At 42.1% G+C, this 19,653-nt stretch overlaps 1 protein-coding gene across 1 annotated transcript in view; it reads right to left on the bottom strand.

Annotated features, from left to right (window-relative positions):
• Positions 1–10,819: 10,819 nt before the first annotated feature.
• Positions 10,820–19,653, bottom strand: part of ITGAX (integrin subunit alpha X) — a 28,823-nt gene continuing 19,989 nt past the window's right edge. The window contains exons 21-30 of the mRNA XM_038539733.1: positions 16,921–17,037; positions 16,752–16,831; positions 16,585–16,668; positions 14,018–14,096; positions 13,800–13,907; positions 13,628–13,711; positions 13,314–13,427; positions 13,080–13,181; positions 12,703–12,813; positions 10,820–11,905 (exon numbers count right to left, since the gene is read on the bottom strand). Of these exons, the coding sequence (XP_038395661.1) occupies positions 11,807–11,905; positions 12,703–12,813; positions 13,080–13,181; positions 13,314–13,427; positions 13,628–13,711; positions 13,800–13,907; positions 14,018–14,096; positions 16,585–16,668; positions 16,752–16,831; positions 16,921–17,037 (978 nt within the window). The 3' untranslated portion in view covers positions 10,820–11,806. The remainder of the gene's footprint in view (positions 11,906–12,702; positions 12,814–13,079; positions 13,182–13,313; positions 13,428–13,627; positions 13,712–13,799; positions 13,908–14,017; positions 14,097–16,584; positions 16,669–16,751; positions 16,832–16,920; positions 17,038–19,653) is intronic.

A 19,653-nucleotide genomic window follows, 5' to 3' on the forward strand; every position in this document is an offset into this window, starting at 1 on the left:
TTGCCCAATTTTGTTGACATGTAATTTTTATAATATTCTCTGATAAATGTATTTCCATAGTGTTGGTTGTGATCTCTCCTCTTACACTCATGATTTTCCTATTTGGGTCCTTTCTTTTTTCTTCTTGAAAAGTCTGGCGAGGTGTTTATTAATTTTATGAATTTTTTTCAAAGAACCGACTCCTAATTTCATTGATCTATTCTTCTGAGTCTTTTTGTTTCTATATCATTTATTTCTCCTCTAATCTTTATTACTTCCCTTCTTCTGTTGGCCTTAGCCTTAATTTGTCGTTCATTTTCTAGCTACTTTACATGTAAGGTTAAGTTACATAGTTGAGATTTTCTTGCTTTCAGAGGTAGGCCTATTTTGCTATACACTTCCCTCTTAAGACCACTTTTGCTATAACCCAAAGGTTTTGAACTATCATGTTTCCATTATCATTTGTTTCCATTTTTTATTTCTTCTTTAATTTCTTTGTTGATGCATTCATTCTTAAGTAGAATGTTCTTTGATATCCATGTAGCTTTGGTCTTTCCAAATTTTTTCTTGTGGTTGACTTCAAGTTTCATAGCATTGTGATTGGAAAACACGGATGATATGATCTCAGTCTTTTTATACTTATTGAGGCCTGATTTGTGACCCAGTATGTGATCTATCCTGCAGAATGTTCCATGTGCACCCGAGAAGAACGTGTATTCTGTTGCTTTAAGATGAAATTTTCTGAGTATATCTGTTAAGTGCTTCTGGTCCAGTGTGTCATTCAAAGCCCTTGTTTGTTTCCTTATTGATCTCCTGCCTAGATGATCTATTGCTATGAGTGGGGTGTTAAAGTCCCCTACTATTATTGTATTATAATCAATGAATTTCTTTATGTTCATTATTGTTTTATATATTTGGGTGCCCCAAAGTTGGGGGCATAAACTTTTGCAATTATTAGATCTTCTTGTAGGGGAGACTCCTTTATAATGATATAGTGCCCTTCTTCATCACTTCTTACAGTCTTTGGTTTAAAATCTAGTTTGTAAAAAAATAAAAATAAAAAAATAAAATAAAATCTAGTTTGTCTGATATAAGTATAGCTACTCTGGCTTTCTTTTGATATCCATTAGCATGATAGATGGTTCTCCATCCCCTCACTTTCAATCTACAGATGTCTCTAGGTTGAAAATGAGCCCCTTATAGGCAGCATATACATGCGTCTTGTTTTTTTATCCATTCTGACACCCTTTGTTTTTTTATTGGAGCATTTAGTTCATTTGCGTTCAGTGATTATTGCTAAATATGAATTTAATGCCATTTTATTGCTTGTTTTGTCATTGTTTCTATAGATTTTTCTCTGTTCCTTTCTAGTCTTTTGCCCACTCAAATAGTCCCCTTTAATATTTCTTGCAGGGCTGGTTCATTGGTCACAAACTCCTTTAGTTTTTGTCTGGAAACCCCTTTTTCTCCTTCTATTCTGAACGATAGCCTTCCTGGGTAGAGTATTCTTAGCTGTAGATTTTCCCCATTCACCAAGTCATGTCACTCTCCGGCTTGCCAAGTTTCTGTGGAGAGATCTGCTCCTAAACTTATTTCTCTTCCCTTGTAAGTAAAGGACTACTTTTGCCTTGCTACTTTTAGAATTTTTTTTCATTATTTCTGTATTTTCAAATTTATCTACGATGTCTTGGTGTTAGCCTGGTTTTGTTGATTTTGATGGGAGTTCTCTGTGCTTCCTCGATTTGGAAGTTTGTTTCCTTCCTCAGATTAGGGATAGTTTCTATAATTTACTAAAATAAACCTTCTATCCTTTTTCTCTTCTTCTTTTGGGAGTCCTATGATATGAATGTTTTGCTTCATGGAGTCACTGAGTTCTCTAAGTCTACTTTTGTGATTCAGGATTTTTCTTTCCCTCTTTTGATCAGCTTCGTTATATTTTCCATAATTCTATTTTATCTCTTATTCATTTCTCAGCTTCTCCCATCCTGTGGTCTCTCCATACAGTCAGTTTCAAATCTATTATTGCATTTATCCTTTCAGCCTGATTGGTTGTAAGCTGCTTTATATCTGTGGTAAGGGACTCACTGATGTCTTCTATGCTTTCTCAAACTAGCCAAGATCCTTATGATTATTGCTTTAAATTCTGGATCACACATATTACTTATATCTTTTGATTATATCCCTGGCTGTGATTTTTACTTGTTCTTTCTTTTGGGATGAATTCCTCTGTCTTGGCATTTTATCTAGATCTCTGTCTTCTCTGTGGTAGGAAAGCCTTTTATATCTCCTGCTCCTGAGAGCAATGGCTTTATAAAGAAGAGGTCATATAATGTCCAGAACCTGGAGCTTCAGAATTGTCTCTGGTCTATGATGTGTGCACTCTTCTGCTGTGTTTTGGCTGCTGTATCCCTCAGGTCAGCCCTCTGCAAAGTTATCATTGCCTGCAGTAGGGAATACTTGGACCTTGGTCAGAATATGCTGAGTTTTAAGTAAGTGTGCTTTGGTCTTCTTGTTAAAAGAGACCTGATGCTATCTCCACTAGAGTTGAAGTTTGTAGAGCTTTATGGTCAGGAAATATGGTGCATGCAGAGGTTTATGCTGGTCTTCTGGCAGAGGGGCCTGCTGTGCTTGTTCTCAGGCACACTTGCCCAAGAAAAGCATTAAGAGCAGAGTGCAGGGGGATGGGAATTGATGTAAACAATTTTTTAAGATTTTATTTATTTATTCATGAGACAGAGAGAGACAGAGAGAGACAGAGAGAGAGGCACAGACACAGGCAGAGGGAGAAGCAGGCTCCATGCAGGGTTCTCCCTGGGGCTCCATGAGATCTCCAGGAGATCCCGGGGCTCCATGATCAGGCCCTGGGCTGAAGGCAGCGCTAAACCGCTGAGCCACCCAGGCTGCCCTGATGTTGCAATTTAAGCAGTCAATGTTGGCACTGTGCTAATTACCAAAATTAGATTATGCTGAGGGGTGGGAGGAAAGAGTGCCAGTGAGCTCCTTTGTCCCCAGAGAAGAGTTTGTGCTTGCTGCTGTCAGGGAAGCCCTCCCAGAAGACTGAATTAATTTCCTTTGTATGTCTTAGGTATTTTTCAGATCACTACTTACACACTGTCTGTGTCCAAGTCATTTGCCTGCCCGGAGAAGTGCACTGAACTTTGGGCTTTATCCCACCCAGGCTGGCTGAGTTTTCTAACTTCAAACTTTAAGGACCTGGTATGACAGGGTCCTGCACTGGTCTCCTGGGGGAGGGTCTCACCACATTGGATTAATGCATATTTGACCCAGAAGGGCAGTCACACCAAAGATCAGGAGCATGAAATTTGGAGCAACACACTAAGTAGTCAGTGTCTGAGTTAGCTGCCCTCAGTACTGGGAGACACTATGCTGGGAGAAGGTAATGACACCTGCCATCTCCTTTGTCCCTGAAAAAGCAATGCCATTTCTCTCACATGTGCTGCAAGAAAGGGGAACTCTCTCTCCCAGTGCATCTCAGGGCATCCTCAGATTGTACTGCCTTCCCGCTGGGTTTACTTGCATCTTTTTTCCACAGGAACATTGCAGTGTTCTCAGTGCTCTACAGCAGACACTCCATGAACCTCTAAACCAGTCTTTGAGTGCTACTAGTCAAAAAAATTCACAAAAATCAGCCCCTCTAGTTTTCTAGTCAGTGGTTTGGGGAAGTGTTTTCCTTGTGCAATCCCCTCTGGGGATATCTATCTATCTATCTATCTATCTATCTATCTATCTATCTCTATCTCTATCTCCATCTATGTCTCTCTCATCTCTCTTTGCAACCTAGACCCAACCCCTTCACAGTACCTACAATCCATTTCTCCCAAAAACCATGTCTCTGCACCTCCTACCTTCCACAATGTGGCCTCCAGTCTCCCTCTACTTGTGCAGTCTGTTCTGTTAATCCTCAGATCAATTTCCTTGGTATTCAGAATGATTTAATATTTATCTAGCTGTGTTGGAGGGGTGAAGGCAAGCCTCCTACTACTCTAACACCTCAGTCTCTCAACCCTCTAGTGTGTACGTTTGGTTTCAGTTATTGACTTCTTCATTTCTAATTAGTTCTTTTTCATATTTTCTATCTCTATCAATGGCTTCACTGATATTCTCCAGTGAGTATTTTTATGACCATTACTTTAAATTCTTTTTCGGATATATTGATTACCTTCATTTCATTTAGCTCCTTTGCTGTGGTTTTATCTTGTTCTTTCATTTGGGACATATTCCTCTGTCTCTTCATTTTGTCTAACTCTCTGTGTTTGTTATCTATGCATTAGAAAAGTCAGTTAGGGGTCCCTGGGTGGCTCAGCGGTTTAGCACCTGCCTTTGGCCCAGGGCACTATTCTGGAGTCCCGGGATGGAGTTCCACTCAGGTTCCCGGCATGGGGCCTGCTTCTCCCTCCTCCTCTCTCTCTCTCTCTCTCTCTCTCTCTCTCTCTCTCTCTCTCTCCCCCCTCTCCCCCTGTCTATCATAAATAAATAAATAAATCTTTTTTTAAAAAAAAGTCAGCTATATCTTCTGATCTTAAATGTAGTGACCTTATGAAGAAGAGATCCTGTGGTGCCCTGTTCATTAAATCCACAAGCTTCAGAGGTATCTCTTATGTGGATTGTGTGTTCCTAGTGTTGTGGATGAGCCTCATATGCCTCAGTCCACTTGGCTGCAATGGCCCACTTTGCCTGCTGTGGACTGAGTTTGGTCCCTGTGCTATTAAAGAGTTAGTCTAGGGTTGCCATAGACTTAGTTGGGTAGTATCAGCAGTCAGATCAGATGCCTGTCCACAATCCATTTGCTGGGGCTGCAGTGACCTGAACTGTAGGGCTCTTTCCCTGTCTTACCCTCTTGGAGGTTTTCATTGGTAGACAAGGTTAGTAGTCAGATCAGATGCCTTCCACCAGTCCATCTGCTGATATTGCAGATGCACTGATCATCAGGGCACTCTCTCTGGACTGCCAGTTCCAATGTTCAGCTGCTAGGGCTACAGTTGAAATGGTGCAGGTGGGTATCTTTCCTTCTTCCCAAGCCAGGAGACACTTCAGAGTGGCCACCAGTTCCTGACATGACTGATTGCGGAATGAGACATAGCAGGAGCCACTTTGAAGGACCTCCTGTCAACTGGGGTGGGTTGAATGGGACAGATCCAAAGAAGAATGTGGGGGCAGGGCATATGGTATTGTCAAGGTAAATGGAGAGTGTCTGTGCTCATTCCCACATGTGTCTGCCTATTTAGGCTTCAGAGGCAGGCAGAAAAATGGTAACCAGCAGCTTTTTTGTTCTTGGAGAAGTCTACTAAAGATCCCTGCTCCTCCAGCACACATTCAGAGATTAGGAAATAAATCTCCTTCGTGTATCCCCAGGTACTTTTCAAACTTCTGCTTCTACACTGTATATCAGTGGAGTTGTTACATTGTCTCTTTAAGGACTGGCATTCTGGTTCTTATTTCCCTCTGATCTCCAGAGCCAAATCCACTGATTTTAAAGTACTCAGAAGTAAGCCCCACTGGTTGTTTCAAAAAGAAAGAAAGAAGAAAGAAGAAAGAAAGAAAGAAAGAAAGAAAGAAAGAAAGAAAGAAAGAAAGAAAGAAAGAAAGAAACTTACAAACTTGAGCCCCACTGGTTTTCAAAGCCAAATGTTGTGGGGACTTGTCTTCCCAGTGAAAGTCCCCTGTGCCTGAGATGCCTGGTATATGGTCTGCTTCTCTCTTTACTGTGTTTGTGACATCCCTCCCATTTGTAATTGGTCTCACTGGGAATTTGTTCTCTGACCCTGTCTCCACCCCTCCCATGCTCTTTGATATAGATTTCTCTCTATGATTAACTGTGGAAAGTCTGTTCTTCCAGTCTTTGGGTCATTTTCTGGTTTGATTGCCTTGAAGTGACTATTATCTAGGTGTGTCCATGGGATGAAGTAAGTTTAGGATCCTCATATGCCACCATCTTCCCAGAACTCATCAATGGTTATCCTTTAAGGAAGAAATAAACTCACTGGCTCCCAATTGGTGTTTACTGTCAGCATTGGTTTAATAATTCTAATCCTGAGGCAGAATTCATTGATAGAGGTTTGCACACTTTGACTTTATGAGATATTAATGTCCAATATGCTTTCTGATACTGAAGAGACTTTAAAACCTCATATTTTTGAGGGTGAAAATGTCCAATTTGTAGTCAAAGAGACCTTCCACTATGATGATCTGTCCTCTGTATCCATCAATAGTGCTGAGGGGAGGGGACAGAAAACTCCTGAAGGTTATCATGTATCAAAATACATTCAACTTGGGGAACTTTGGTGGTTCAGTGGTTGAGCATCTGCCTTTAGCTCAGGTCATAATCCCAGGGTCCTGGGATCAAGTTCTGCATCAGACTCCTCATAGGGAGCCTGCTTCTCCCTCTGCCTATGTCTCTGCCTTTCTCTCTCTCTCTCTCTCTCTCTCTCTCTCTCTCATGAATATACAAAATCTTTTTATTTATTTATTTTTTTAAATAATAAATTTATTTTTTATTGGTGTTCAATTTGCCAACATACAGAATAACACCCAGTGCTCATCCCGTCAAGTGTCCCCCTCAGTGCCCATCACCCATTCACCCCCACTCCCCACCCTCCTCCCCTTCCACCACCCCTAGTTCATTTCCCAGAGTTAGGAGTCTTCATGTTCTGTCTCCCTTTCTGATATTTCCTACCCATTTCTTTTCCCTTCCCTTCTATTCCCTTTCACTATTATTTATATTCCCCAAATGAATGAATCTTTTAAAAAAATCTTTTTTAACATTCAACTTGAGTAGAGTAGAGCCATCATTTTTTGTTTATTTCTGGGGAACTATTGTAAACTCAACATGAGATCTCCAATTGCTTCCAATGGCTCTTACCTGCAGGGGGTCTTGATCTGCATCTATACCTAGAGAATAGGAGGGACTCACCCTAAATAGGATAGTATTCCTGAGGCCTCTACTGGAGCAGGTAGGGCATCAAGGGTGGTAGCAGCACGTGGGGCTGGTCTGAACTGGTGTTCAGGTTTTAAGGTACAGTATGAGGTAGCCAGTCTTTCTTTTCAGGTGGAGTCTAGCTGCAGTGAGGCCAAGCCACGATTGCTTCTGGGTTATTTTTATCAGAGGTTTGTGGTTATACTGGAACAGTTTTTCTGTTTTTTTAAGTTCCCTCTCTGTCTTAGATCTTTGCCATAGTCTGTACCGGTTGCCAGAGCTTGTGAGTTTCCCCCAGATCAGCAATAGATTGCCCAACATTGTCAAAATATCTTGTCTTATGATGAGGCTCAGCATGGATATCAGTGTCCCATACTAGGTGCTTAGGGTGGACTGACTAGCTTGGCTTTTATTCCTGCAGTGAATGTCACACAATTAGGGCTTTCAAAGACAGAGGCCTAAACAGCCTGTCTCATTCCTAACTCCCTAAGATTTTGTTGTAACTCCTCCATAGACCTATAGATTTATAGGGTCCTGCATGCTGAGGGACATCCCCTTCATTGAGCCATGTCTCCCTGCAGGCTAGAATAATCCAATTTATAAGGGCATGAATAATTCTAACCCCGTGTATATCAGGCAAGAACTGCTGAAGGGCTGGGTGTGTGTTGATGTTGCTCATTTTCTCTTCCTCCTACCTGCTCAGGTAGAAATGTCAGAGAAATGTCATCACCCACCATATCCCATAGCCACACTAGCCATGCTAGGATACTGTCCCTGGCCTTTTGCTGGTCTTGGAAGCTATATCAATAAGCTCAGAGGGAGTATATTTTGAATGTTTTCTGAACTGGAGGCTCCCCCAATGGCTGGTATTGCTGTTGTTGTGTTTTTGCTTTCCCTCATATTAAGGGTCAAACAGCATAAAGTGTTTCATCATTTCACTGTCAACCACCACAACATTGTGCTCCTCACATTCCTCACTTTCTCGGATATTCCACCTCTTAGCATCCCAATCAGGATTTGTCATGAGCATACCAGCTTGTCCTTTCCTAGCTTTGCAAAGTAGCATGCTAGGATCTCCAACTAATTATCCTATTCTCCCACCTTGTCTGTCAGCCCCTGAGGCCAGCAGAGTAGTGGGCATCTGTCCATCTTTCTCTAACCTCAGTTGTTCTTCCCAACTTATAATGCAAGTTTCAGCCTCTAGTTGGGCACTAATACCCAGCCCACAATAGAAGCCATCCCAATACACAGCCATGTGTTTCCCTTTTCTGCTTCAGTGCACTCTGTGCATTTCCTCAAACAAGAGCATCAGACTGGTCACCATTTAGGGGACATCCTGTATTCATGCAGTGGTCCACAAGCATCCTACATATGGGTCACCCTTCTCCACATAAAGGTCATACCCAACTCCTAAAACCCATTTCTTCAGTTTCCTGGCTGACTAGCACATTGTTGGTTTGCAACCTCAGGAATTCCCAGGGTGAAATTTGAAATGGACCTCCATACAGAAGCCAGAGACTATAAAAAAAGGCAGACCACTCCAGACTGGTTGGTAGCTGGGTTAATAAGCAAGGGAAATTACATATGAAGCTTGTCTTAGGCAGCTACAAGAAAAGTAGATCTTTACAACTGCCATCCAGAATCTTAAGGTTATATAGAAGCCTTAACTAGGTTCAGGCATACGTGCCATCCAGAAACACTGAATAATATATAGCTCTCTCAAGGCTGTGTCCTTGAAAAAGGCTCTCATTATGGGAATGGTGGGCAGAGTATATATTCCGAGAACAGGGGTGGGGTGAGGAGCCTCTAGTTGCCCGGGTCAACCAATGGTCATGTCCTCTCAGTGACCTCCTCCAACACAGTGCTCTTTTTGCCTTTGGGCACTATTGTCTGAGGATAAAATGCCTAGAGCTTTGGCAGCCATCTTGCAGTGATGAGAGGACAGTCTAAGACAAAAGCATCACAAAGATGGCTGCATCTTAATGTTATTGTTCAGAGTCTGAATTAACCAACGACTATATCTGTACATCTTGTGTAAAGGCTTTTTATATGACTTTATGCATTTTGATTGTCCCCTGTTACCCGCAGCCAAAAGCAACCTTCCAGTATAGACATTAACCTCAATGATGGTTTTATAAGCTTCTTGGAAATTATATGACTCGCACATACTTTTGCTATAAGAGTAACTTTGATTTATGCCACTCTAGTCTTGTTGTCTTCTCTGTATTTAATGATAAAATGAATTTATTTGGGATGGGAAAGCAATATGTTACAGTCGTTCTAAGAAATTCTTGTTGCCTTATCTGAGAGGTCATTATGCCGTGTTTCAAAATGACACAAAATCTTTGATAGCTTCAAGCCATTATGTGATAAAGTTTCATAATGGATGACAGCCTTAGAAAACAGATATCTGACCAAATAAGATCCAATTTCAATGGTATGATATTTTCTAGATATATTTTATATTTTGGATCAGATTTTTTCTTTTTGTATTTTTTCATTGGAGTTCAATTTGCCAACTTACAGAATAATACCCAGTGCTCATCCCGTCAAGTGCCCCCCTCAGTGCCCATCACCTGGTCACCCCATTCCCCACCTGCTATTTTGGATCAGATTCACTCATCCCAGAATTTATCCATCCTTACACTAATTGTGCACTGGAATCTCATTCAATATTGATTTTGATGACATTTTTCTAACTTATAACAGTTTACCTTTTTAATTGCAATTTTTATGCTTCAATCAAAACATTTTGAGCCATTGATCCATTTTTGTGATTTAGGTATGTAATACAACATAGTAGCAACTCTGAAAAATGCAAATAAAATGAATGCAAGCAATAATATGCAAAGGAAAAAATAAGTGAAAATAAACTTGTTGCTTTCATTTTACACAAGAGCCCACTGCTGTAGCCCTTGGAGTCCATGGACAACCTTAAGGAATACAACACTAAGGATGGAGCAGGATTTCTATGAAAGTTACCATTTCAAATGTGTGAGATATATAGGTTTAAAACTTTCTTGCTGTTTTCTTCTCTAAAACTTAGCATTTAGGAGACCACCAGTGATTCATGGAACACATTTTAAGAAACAATATAAACCTAGATTCTCATAACGTCTAATCTGAAGCCCTACTCAAGGCTATTGCATATTTGGTCCTTCTGGAAACTCCAAGGGGGTTTTGAACCCTATGATGGTGAATGGAGGAGAAACTTTTGGGTGGGATTGAAGGGTCATTTTCCAGCTTCCCCTAAAATCACATAATCAACTGCCTCCCCTTTCTGTACTTCTAATTAGAACATCCACATGACCCAAATACCTTGAAGGTAGCAGCAGAAATGAGATCACTCCAGGGCAGGTAATACCCTGCTATGTGTTGACTCCCAGCTCAGGGCCAACCATCACTTTGAGCCTTATGCTAAGATAGGTGACATAATAATAAGAATGACCTTATTGGGGGCAGCAGATCTCTGATATAGGACTTCAAAGTGCCCTCCATCACTAACCATATGCAAACAATGTCACCTTCACTACATCCTAGGATTTGTAAGAAACACCTGTGTACTGGTTCACTCTAGTAACCTTCCAGCTGAGCCCCTTCTTCTTGCCCACCTCCACATCCCCATCAGCTTCCCATCAGTGACAGCTTGAGAATCCGGTGAGTAGATTAAGAAGTCAGATTACCCCAATATAAGGATGTTAACCTCCCCTCCATTTAACTTTCTAGTCATGGCTCCAGGCTTCAGGGCTAGCCAGCATCCACCATGATTAGGACACCATGAGCATCATTGTACAGGACTCACATCCCTAAAAGGCCTTAACATTAGACCTTTCATATATTCCCCACTAAAGGTACATACACATTGGTTTTGTGCAATTTGTTAATACAAACATTTAAAACAAACACTTTTGATAATCATGTTTCATTTACTGTATTTGCAACCTCAAAAAATGGAAGTGTCTTGGGCCTTTTGATCTCTGAGAGATGCTAGAGCTAGATGAGCCAAAGTGACATTGGGGCAATACCCCTGCTGGGGTTCTATTCATCCCTCCTAACCAGCAATGCTGACAAAGGCAGAAATCTAAGTTTACAAATTCCAATCTGTAGACATTTTATTCCCAGTTCAGTCTGGAAAATCTGGACTGAGATTCTTGAGACAAAGAGCTGATACTGCTAGTATTTTACCAGGAATGAGAGAGACAGGGAGATACATGTGTGTGCATTGAAGGCCACTTTCTGGAAATGGAACTGGATTCCTAACATCAAGCTGGAAAGTTCAGATGTTATCCTACAAATTATAGGCAAACACCAAAAATAGATGAGGATTGTGGCTCGTTTAGTACTACATTTTAGAAAGATCATCGGTGGCTAGTGAAGGAAGCGAGTCTAGAGCCTGAGGCTATTGTTCATTTCTTTCTTTTTTTTTTAAGATTTTATTTATTTATTTTAGAGAGTGAGTAGGCAAGCAGGGAGGGACAGAGAGAGAGGGAGAGAGAATCCCATGCAGATTCCAAGCCCAGCACAGAGCCCAACATGGGGCTCAATCCCATGACCCTCAGCTGAAACCAAGAGTCAGATGCCTAACCAACTGTGCCACCCATGTGCCCCTATTCATGTATTTGTAGCTAGAAATCCAAACTAAGTCCACCAAGGGTCATAGTGAGGATCTCATTCTGGGGTTTCAAGTTGCAGCCTTGACAAGACAAATGGCCCTTCCCAGGCAAGGCACTTTGTGTGAACACATTGCTTCCTTCCAGAGAGAGAAAGCAGCCTGACCCTAGCCTCCCTCACATGGAACATTTCTCCCCCTGCAGGCCTGACTTAGATGGGAGTAAGAGGGCCAGGAAACCTCTCAGAGGATAACAGGTCCAATGGACAATAGGGGGTAGATGCTTATTGGGCAACTTGAGGATCTGATGTCCCATTTTCTGGGGCAATCTGTCCGTTTGCTTCTGCCATCATTTCCTTATACTGACGTTTGAAGAAGCCAGCCTGTGGGGAGGAAGGAAAAGAGAATTAGGAAGCCCAGTGGAAGAAGGAAAAGTGGGGCCCTGAGTGGTTCAGTCTGTCAAGTGTCTGCCTTCAGCTCAGGTCATGATCTCAGAGTCCTGGGATCAAGCCCTGCATGGGGCTCCTTGTTCAGTGAGGGGTCTGCTTCTCCCTCACCCTCTGCCATTTCCCGTGCTTGTGCTCTCAGTCGCTATCACTATTTGTCTCTCTCAAATAAATAAATAACATCTTTTTTAAAAAAAAGAAGAAGAAGGAAAAGAGAAGGCTGGGGATGGAGAAGGATCACCATTTCTAGAACTCCTACTATGTTCAGGCACTACACTAGAATCTTTAGACACACTGTGTCATTTAGACCTTAAAATGATGTGTGAGCTAGGGGGAATCACCTTCAGAATGAGAAATCAACACTCAGCATGGACTAGGCACTGCCTAGACTCATGGGAAAAATCAGCGGTGATATCAACACCAAATCCAGGCCACTGCTTTTATGTTACAATCTGCTGTGAAGGGAAACATGTCCTGAGGAAAACAAGAATATAGAAGACAGGAAGAAGAGGGTGGAAAAAACAGGGACAGCAATTAAAGGATGCAGGAGAATTAGACATAGAAGAAGGCATGGACGCAGGGGACAATGGGGGACCAGTGATGTCATAGGTGGAAGGGGACCTCTTATACGCAGAGATTTAGCACCTATATCCAAGTTGAGCTCTTTTTTACACTATAGAAAGAATAGTGGTATCAAATTGCTGTGGTGTCAAAAGCAGGATGAAAACATTCACCTTGTACAGGATGGCTGTGATGAGAGCCAACAGCAGCAGTCCTCCCACAGAGCTTCCGACAATAATGGGGATGGGGTTGTAGACCTCATACTTCTCCAGTACCGTCTCCACCTGGAGTGGAGGTGATCTCATCAGAAAGTTTTAGAATTCTTGCTGTCCCAGACTCTTCTTAGGTTCTCCAACCTTTAACTCCCTCCCCTCCTTCCCTTTCTCCAAAGTGTGAGATACAGAAACACTCAAAGGCTTGGGAAAACTCTCCTGCTGATGGACCTTCATCCTTTCTCCCTCCAGGCTTCTGAGCCTCCCACACAGCACCACAGATTTAGCATTAGGAACCCTCTTACCAGCCTGGCTGCTGCCTACCACATAGTCACTACCTGAGCTGTCAAGAATGCCTCTTGTCCTGGAATCTGGGAATACACAGATCTGTTGAATGTGATTTCAGCCACACTCACGACCAATACCTTCTTCTGCAATGTCTGCAAAACAGAGGGACGGAACTGGGGATGTAGCTCTGGGAAAAGGTCCAGAGTTCAATTAAAGTCCTGGTTTGAGAGTGGGCACAGACACATCTGGTCCTGGGGAGAGACTCTGCTGTTGGGCCTACATACCTGGCTGACCCAACCAAAGCTGAGGTTGCCCTTCAGAATGAAGTCAAGTTCCTCCTGGATGCCAAAGGAGGGGAAATCACAGTGGAACCTCATGCAGTCAGCAATGGAGCAGTTCTAGGGACAGAGAAGTAACATCAGGCTAGAGAAAGATAGTTTTAAAGGTAGAAGACATCACTGAGTGATGAGAAGAGCAGCCACACTTGAATTCAAGAAGGCTGTTCAGCAGATAGGCATCTGAATATAATACAGATTTTTTTGAATTAAATTCCTCTGATGTGTGACTTGAAGTGGAACTGACCCAGAGCCCTTCTTACCACCACAGAATTCTTCTGAATGTGGGTCAGGAAGTCAGACTCTGTGTGCACTGTTCTCTCTAAAGAGCACTGAATGGATGGGTTCTAGGAAGACACAGAAAGCAAACATTTCAATGGGGCCATCAGGGATTCATGAGGTAAAGGGCTTGGCTGCACACAGTCAGTGGAGTACCTGGGGGTGGAAGACCTCTAAGTTCGTCCACACAGGCATCCCATTCAGCTCCACAGGCACAGAGAAATTGATGCTGATAGGCAGGTCCCTCTGTCCCAGGTTGTTGACCTGCAAAGACGGCAGTGAGGACAAAGACCATGTCAAATCCCATTTCCCTACATAATCACTGGCTCTCAGCCCCCTGCCACAGCCCCTCTTCTTGAGTCAGCATCACTTACCTGGTATCTATGGTGAGCCTGGCTGCTTTTCTCCTGGTCTGAGGCTGAGAAGTTGAGGTACTTAGTGGACTGTTCGTGGCTGAGGAAAAATGAGGCACGGATGTATCTGAAGTTCCATGGGGGCCTCCTAAAGAGGTTCTAGCTAGCAGCATGATAGAATAGGTAGTGAGTGGAGCCTTGAGGTGGCCTGCAAAGAAGTCTATGGCTGATACTGGATAATGGGAGAGTATGTGGAGCAAGGCTGGGCTTCAAGCTGGGTGCAAGCTTCTTGCAGAAGCTCCCAACAGAGGAAACTTCCCAGAGGACTGGACAGGGACTACAGTGAAATGGACCCAGAGCTATGCCATTGACTCACTGGGGAACAGGGGCCAGGCCATCCCTCTCTGTGCTTTAGTTTTCCTTTCAGACTTTCATGGGCACAGAGGATACTAAATGTGCATGTAAGACACAGCAGAGTTTTGGAAAGACTTGGCAGATGCCCAAGTCTCTCCAAATGTCTACTGGACACTACCCCTGTCTGGCCTCCCACAGGCCCTCCCTCCTCTCCTATTTTCTTGGCTTTTCTGGGCATGGGGCTTAGAGGTGAGGGAAGGTCTAACAGGAGATTGTCGGCTGGATCTCAGTGTAACAATTCCTCCTGAGGCATTCTGAGCAGCCTAGCCCTTCACACAGGTGGGTGGTCTCACCTCTGTCCCTTCTTGCTCCACTTCTTAAGTACCTGCCCTTTGCCTGCACAGTCCTAATTCTATACCACTTCTACTCTGAATTCTCATCTGTCCTCTGTGAGGGCCCCCCCCCAAATGTCCCAACCTCATCTTGCAGGCCTCTCTGAATGTTCTCACCCACTCAGTAGAGTACAGCTGAACTGTAGAGCAACATAAACCTAGATGTAGTGTCCCCTGCCCAGGGATCCTCAGTGCACACTCTAGCAAGCAAGCTCAGAGCATGCACCTGGCTGGGCTACTGAGAGTTCCTGGTGTGGAGGTGTGATTTAGAGTGTGAAACCAGGCAGGAAGAGGATGTCCAATGAGGCACAAGGGCAGAACTAGCACAGGGGAATGTACCCAGACTAAGCCTGGGCTTGTTGTACAGCATGAGTGTTCACATTGCACAAGGGCAGATGGTTACATCTGGATTAGATTATACATAATAGAGGCACAATAAATCTTTGTTGAATGTCAAATGAATTTATAGAAAGCAACCACAGCACTGTGCTTAGAACATAACAAATACTAGGAAGGTATTTACAGAAAGAAAGTGGCTGCTCAAATACATAACTTGACTCCTGAGTTTTATTTTTTTTTTGTATATTTTTTATTGGAGTTCGATTTGCCAACATATAGCATAAGACACCTAGTGCTCATCCTGTCAAGTGCACCCCTCAGTGCCCATCACCTAGTCACCCCATCCCCGCGCCCACCTCTCCTTCCACTACCCCTTGTTCGTTCCCCAGAGTTAGGAGTCTCTCATGTGTTGTCACCCTCTCTGATATTTCCCACTCATTTTCTCTCCTTTCCCCTTTAATCCCTTCCACTATTTTTTATATTCCCCAATGAATGAGACCATATAATGTTTGTCCTTCTCCAATTGACTTACTTCACTCAGCATAATACCCTCCAGTTCCATCCATGTAGAAGCAAATGGTGGGTATTCATCGTTTCTAATGGCTGAGTAACATCCCACTGCATATATAGACCACAGCTTCTTTATCCATTCATCTGTCAATGGACACCGAGGCTCCTTCCACAGTTTGGCTATTGTGGACATTGCTGCTATAAACATTGGGGTGCAGGTGTCCTGCCATTTCACTGCATCTGTATCTTTGGGGTAAATCCCCAGCAGTGCAATTGCTGACTCCTGAGTTTTAAACACGTCATCTGGTACCCTCCTGGAGCATTTTAAAGTCTTTTCTTTTATCTAGCTTCTCCCTAACACTCAGCCTCCGCAGCAAGCAGGTAATTTCTCCCTATACCTCCCAAAGGGGACTGGGAAAGGAAGGAGTAGCTTTCCTAAAAGTCCTACAGGGTGTAGATCTGTTCCTTACAATGGAGGTCAAGGGCTCCTTTGAGAATGACTGCTGGCTAAGTTCAATGCTATGGGCTCTTCAACATTCAGCTGAGGCCTCCCCTAAAAGGAGTTTCTAGCTTCTCTTAGAAACTCATAATAACCTCAGGGTACAAAACTATGGAGAGGTCCTTGATGAGACTGGGATTCCGCCTTGGGTCAGGATAACCTCACTCCCCAACAAAGCTGTAAAAACTTCAAGACAGGGAAATGTCTCATATCTCTCAGGAAACCCAGGACAATCTTGGTGCTTTTAAGAAAGTCTTCTGAGAACCATAAGTTCTATTAAATGTATGATGTAATGATAATAGTATCACAATTATTATTATTATCATAGGTAGCCCACAATAAACACTTGATACTTGATTAGTAGGTGTTAGCAGTATCACCTACCAATAGAAAGAGTGGTGACAAAACCTGAATTTCCCAGGTGTTCAACTGCTGCAGGGACTGAAAACCTCTCCAAGCCCCATCAGAATGATAGAGAGACTGTGGTATGGTACCTGCTGATCACGGTGTAGATGGCATACTTCACCACGAGCTCCAACTGAAAGGTGCTCTTGCTGGTCCTGGGAGTGTTATTTTCACTGGAGAAAGAGGAGGAGCCTAGTTGGCAAGGACCCCAGAGGAGGAGGTTAGGGGCAGGGAGGTCTAAATACTCCCAGCTCACCTGCTCACATTAGCTGTCAGAAGCAACCGGTCTCCCAGCATGGCCTTGGGAGAGACGTCAAACGTGACTGTGAAGGTGATCTGAGGAAGAGGCAGGAATAAGGGAGGTCACCAAGGAGTGAGACAGGGCAAAGGCAGGGGAGCTGGGGGTGGACAGAAGCAAGGCTGACCTGGGCACCTTCACGGAGGATGAGGTGGTTGATGCTGCAGCGGGTGCTCTGAGTACCCTGGCCCTGGGCTGGGACGCCATCACAGGTCAGGCGTGGGGAGTGTGGCTGTAGCTGGCTCTAGGCAAGGGCAGGTGAAAAAAAGGCAGGTGAGCATTTGTTCATGTTCCAAAAAGACTCCACAAAGTAGTGACAGTTTCCTGGTATCTACCTTAAAATAATGTTTTTTTAAAAAAATCCTCAGGCACTTAAAAAAAAAATCCTTAGACACTATCTGGTCAAACTTCTTCCTAATAGAAATGCCAGATTCATTAGAGTTTACCCCCTTTTTATTTATTACTCTTTTTTTAAAAGCTTTTTATTATAGAAAATTTGAAACACACTCAAAAGTAGAGAGAGAGACTAGGTAAGTCAATCCCGCACGTTCCCATCACTCAATTATAATTACCAACATTTTTCGGCTCTTGTTTTATTCAGCTCTTTGCCATTATTTTTTCTGAAAAATTTAAAGCATGTTCTGAATATCATATCATTCTATCCAGAAATACTTCAGTGTATGCCACCAAAATATAAGGGTTTTGTTTTTTGCATTTCTTTATTTTTTAAATTTAAATCCAATTTAGTTAACATATACTGTATTATTAGTTTCAGGAGTAGAATTTAGCGATTCATCAGTTGCATATAACTAACCCAGTGTTCATTACGTCAAGTGACCTCTTTAATACGCATCATCCAACTACCTCATCCCTCTACCCATTTCCCCTCCCCTCAGTTTGTTCCCTATAGTTAAGAGTCTCTTATGGTTTGCCTCCCTCTCTGTTGTCATCTTATTTCATTTTTCCTTCCTTCCCGTATGTTCATCTGTTTTGTTTCTCAAAGTACATATATGAGTGAGATCGTATGGTATTTGTCTTTCTGTGACTTATTTTGCTTAACATAATACTCTCTAGTTCCATTCATGTCATTGCATGAGGCAAGATTTCATTCTTCTTGATGGCTAATATTCCATTGTATATATACACCACATACTCTTTATCCATTCATCTGTTGCTGGACATCTGGGATCTTTCCATATTTTGGCTATTGTGGACATTGCTGCTATAAACATTGGAGTGCAGGTGCCCCTTCAGATCACTATGTTTGTATCCTTTGGATAAATACCTAGTGATGCAATTGCTGGGTTGTAGGGTAATTCTATTTTTAATTTTTTGAGGAACCTCCATACTGTTCTCCACAGTGGCTATACCAATTTGCACACCCACCATCAGTATAAGAGAGTTACCCTTTTTCCACATCCTCACCAACATCTGTTGTTTCCTGAGTTGTTCATTTTAGCCATTCTGACTGGTGTGAGGTGGTATCTCATTGTGGTTCTGATTTGTATTTCCCTGACTCTAGGTGATGTTGAGAATTTTTTCATATGTCTATTGGTCATTTGTATGTCTTCTTTGGAGAAATGTCTGTTCAGTGCCCCCCTCAGTGCCCGGCACTGAACAGGCACTTATGAGATGAGCACTGGGTGTTGTTCTGTATGTTGGCAAATTGAACACCAATAAAAAATAAATTTATTATTTAAAAAATGTCTGTTCATATATTCTGCCCATTTCTTAACTGGATTATTTATTTTCTGGGTGTTGAGTTTGATAAATTCTTTATAAATCTTGGATACTAGCCCTTTATCTGATAAATCATTTGCAAATATCTTCTCCCATTCCATAGGTTGCCTTTTAGTTTTGTGGACAAGGTATTTTTTTTAGCATAGCCACAAGACTTAACACATCCAACAAAATTAACAATAACTCAATATCAACTAACATCCATGTCATATTCAGTCTTCTTCAGATTTTCTCCAATAATGTTATTTTACAGCTCATTTTTATTTATTTTTAAAGCTATTTTTAAAATGAATATCCAATGAAAGTCCACACATCGCTTTTGGTTGACAACATCTAGTAGCATATTCAATGATAGGGTGCTCACCCCTCACACAGTCAGAGTTTGCCATTCCTAGTGCATTAATTCATACATAAGTCAAAATATGCTCCCATTGGGAATAGTCCTAGCCTAAGAAAGACAAAGGAGATCAACCAACCAAATGGAAGATGTAAACCTAGTTTGGACGTTGATTCAAATAAACCCGATGTAAAAAAAAAATTGAGACAACTGAGGAAATTAGACTATGTTCCAAATACCAAGGAATCATTCATTTTATTGAATGTGATACATTTAGGTAATGTAAGAGGTACCCACTGTCTAGAGCTTTAGAGTGAAATAAGGAGGAGTACAAAAACATGATGTCTGGGTTTGTTTTAAAATACTGCTGAAGCAAAGGGGAAAAAACTCAGATGAAATAAATGTGGTAAAATGTTGATAATTGTTCAATCTGGATAAAAAGTTTTGGGGAAGTTTGTTGAAACTACTTTCTATTTTTATTATTAACTATTTTTATTTTTATTAACGTTTCTATTTTTATTAACGTTTAACATTTCATTATAACATTTTTGTTAAACAATCTATTTCTCTTTGACTCCCTGTTGTCCTAGTTCTATCTTCTAAAATAGGGGTTGCCAAATGACAACTCACCACCAATTTTTATAAATAAATTTTTATTGGAAGATAGCTATGCTCATTCATATGCATAATGTCAGTGGATGCTTTCACTCTACAAAAGCAGAGTTGAGTAGATGTAACAGGTACCATGTGACCCACAATGCTGAAATATTTGCTATCTAGTCC

This window comes from Canis lupus, chromosome 6, assembly GCF_011100685.1.
Source record: "Canis lupus familiaris isolate Mischka breed German Shepherd chromosome 6, alternate assembly UU_Cfam_GSD_1.0, whole genome shotgun sequence".
Lineage (NCBI taxonomy): Eukaryota > Metazoa > Chordata > Mammalia > Carnivora > Canidae > Canis > Canis lupus.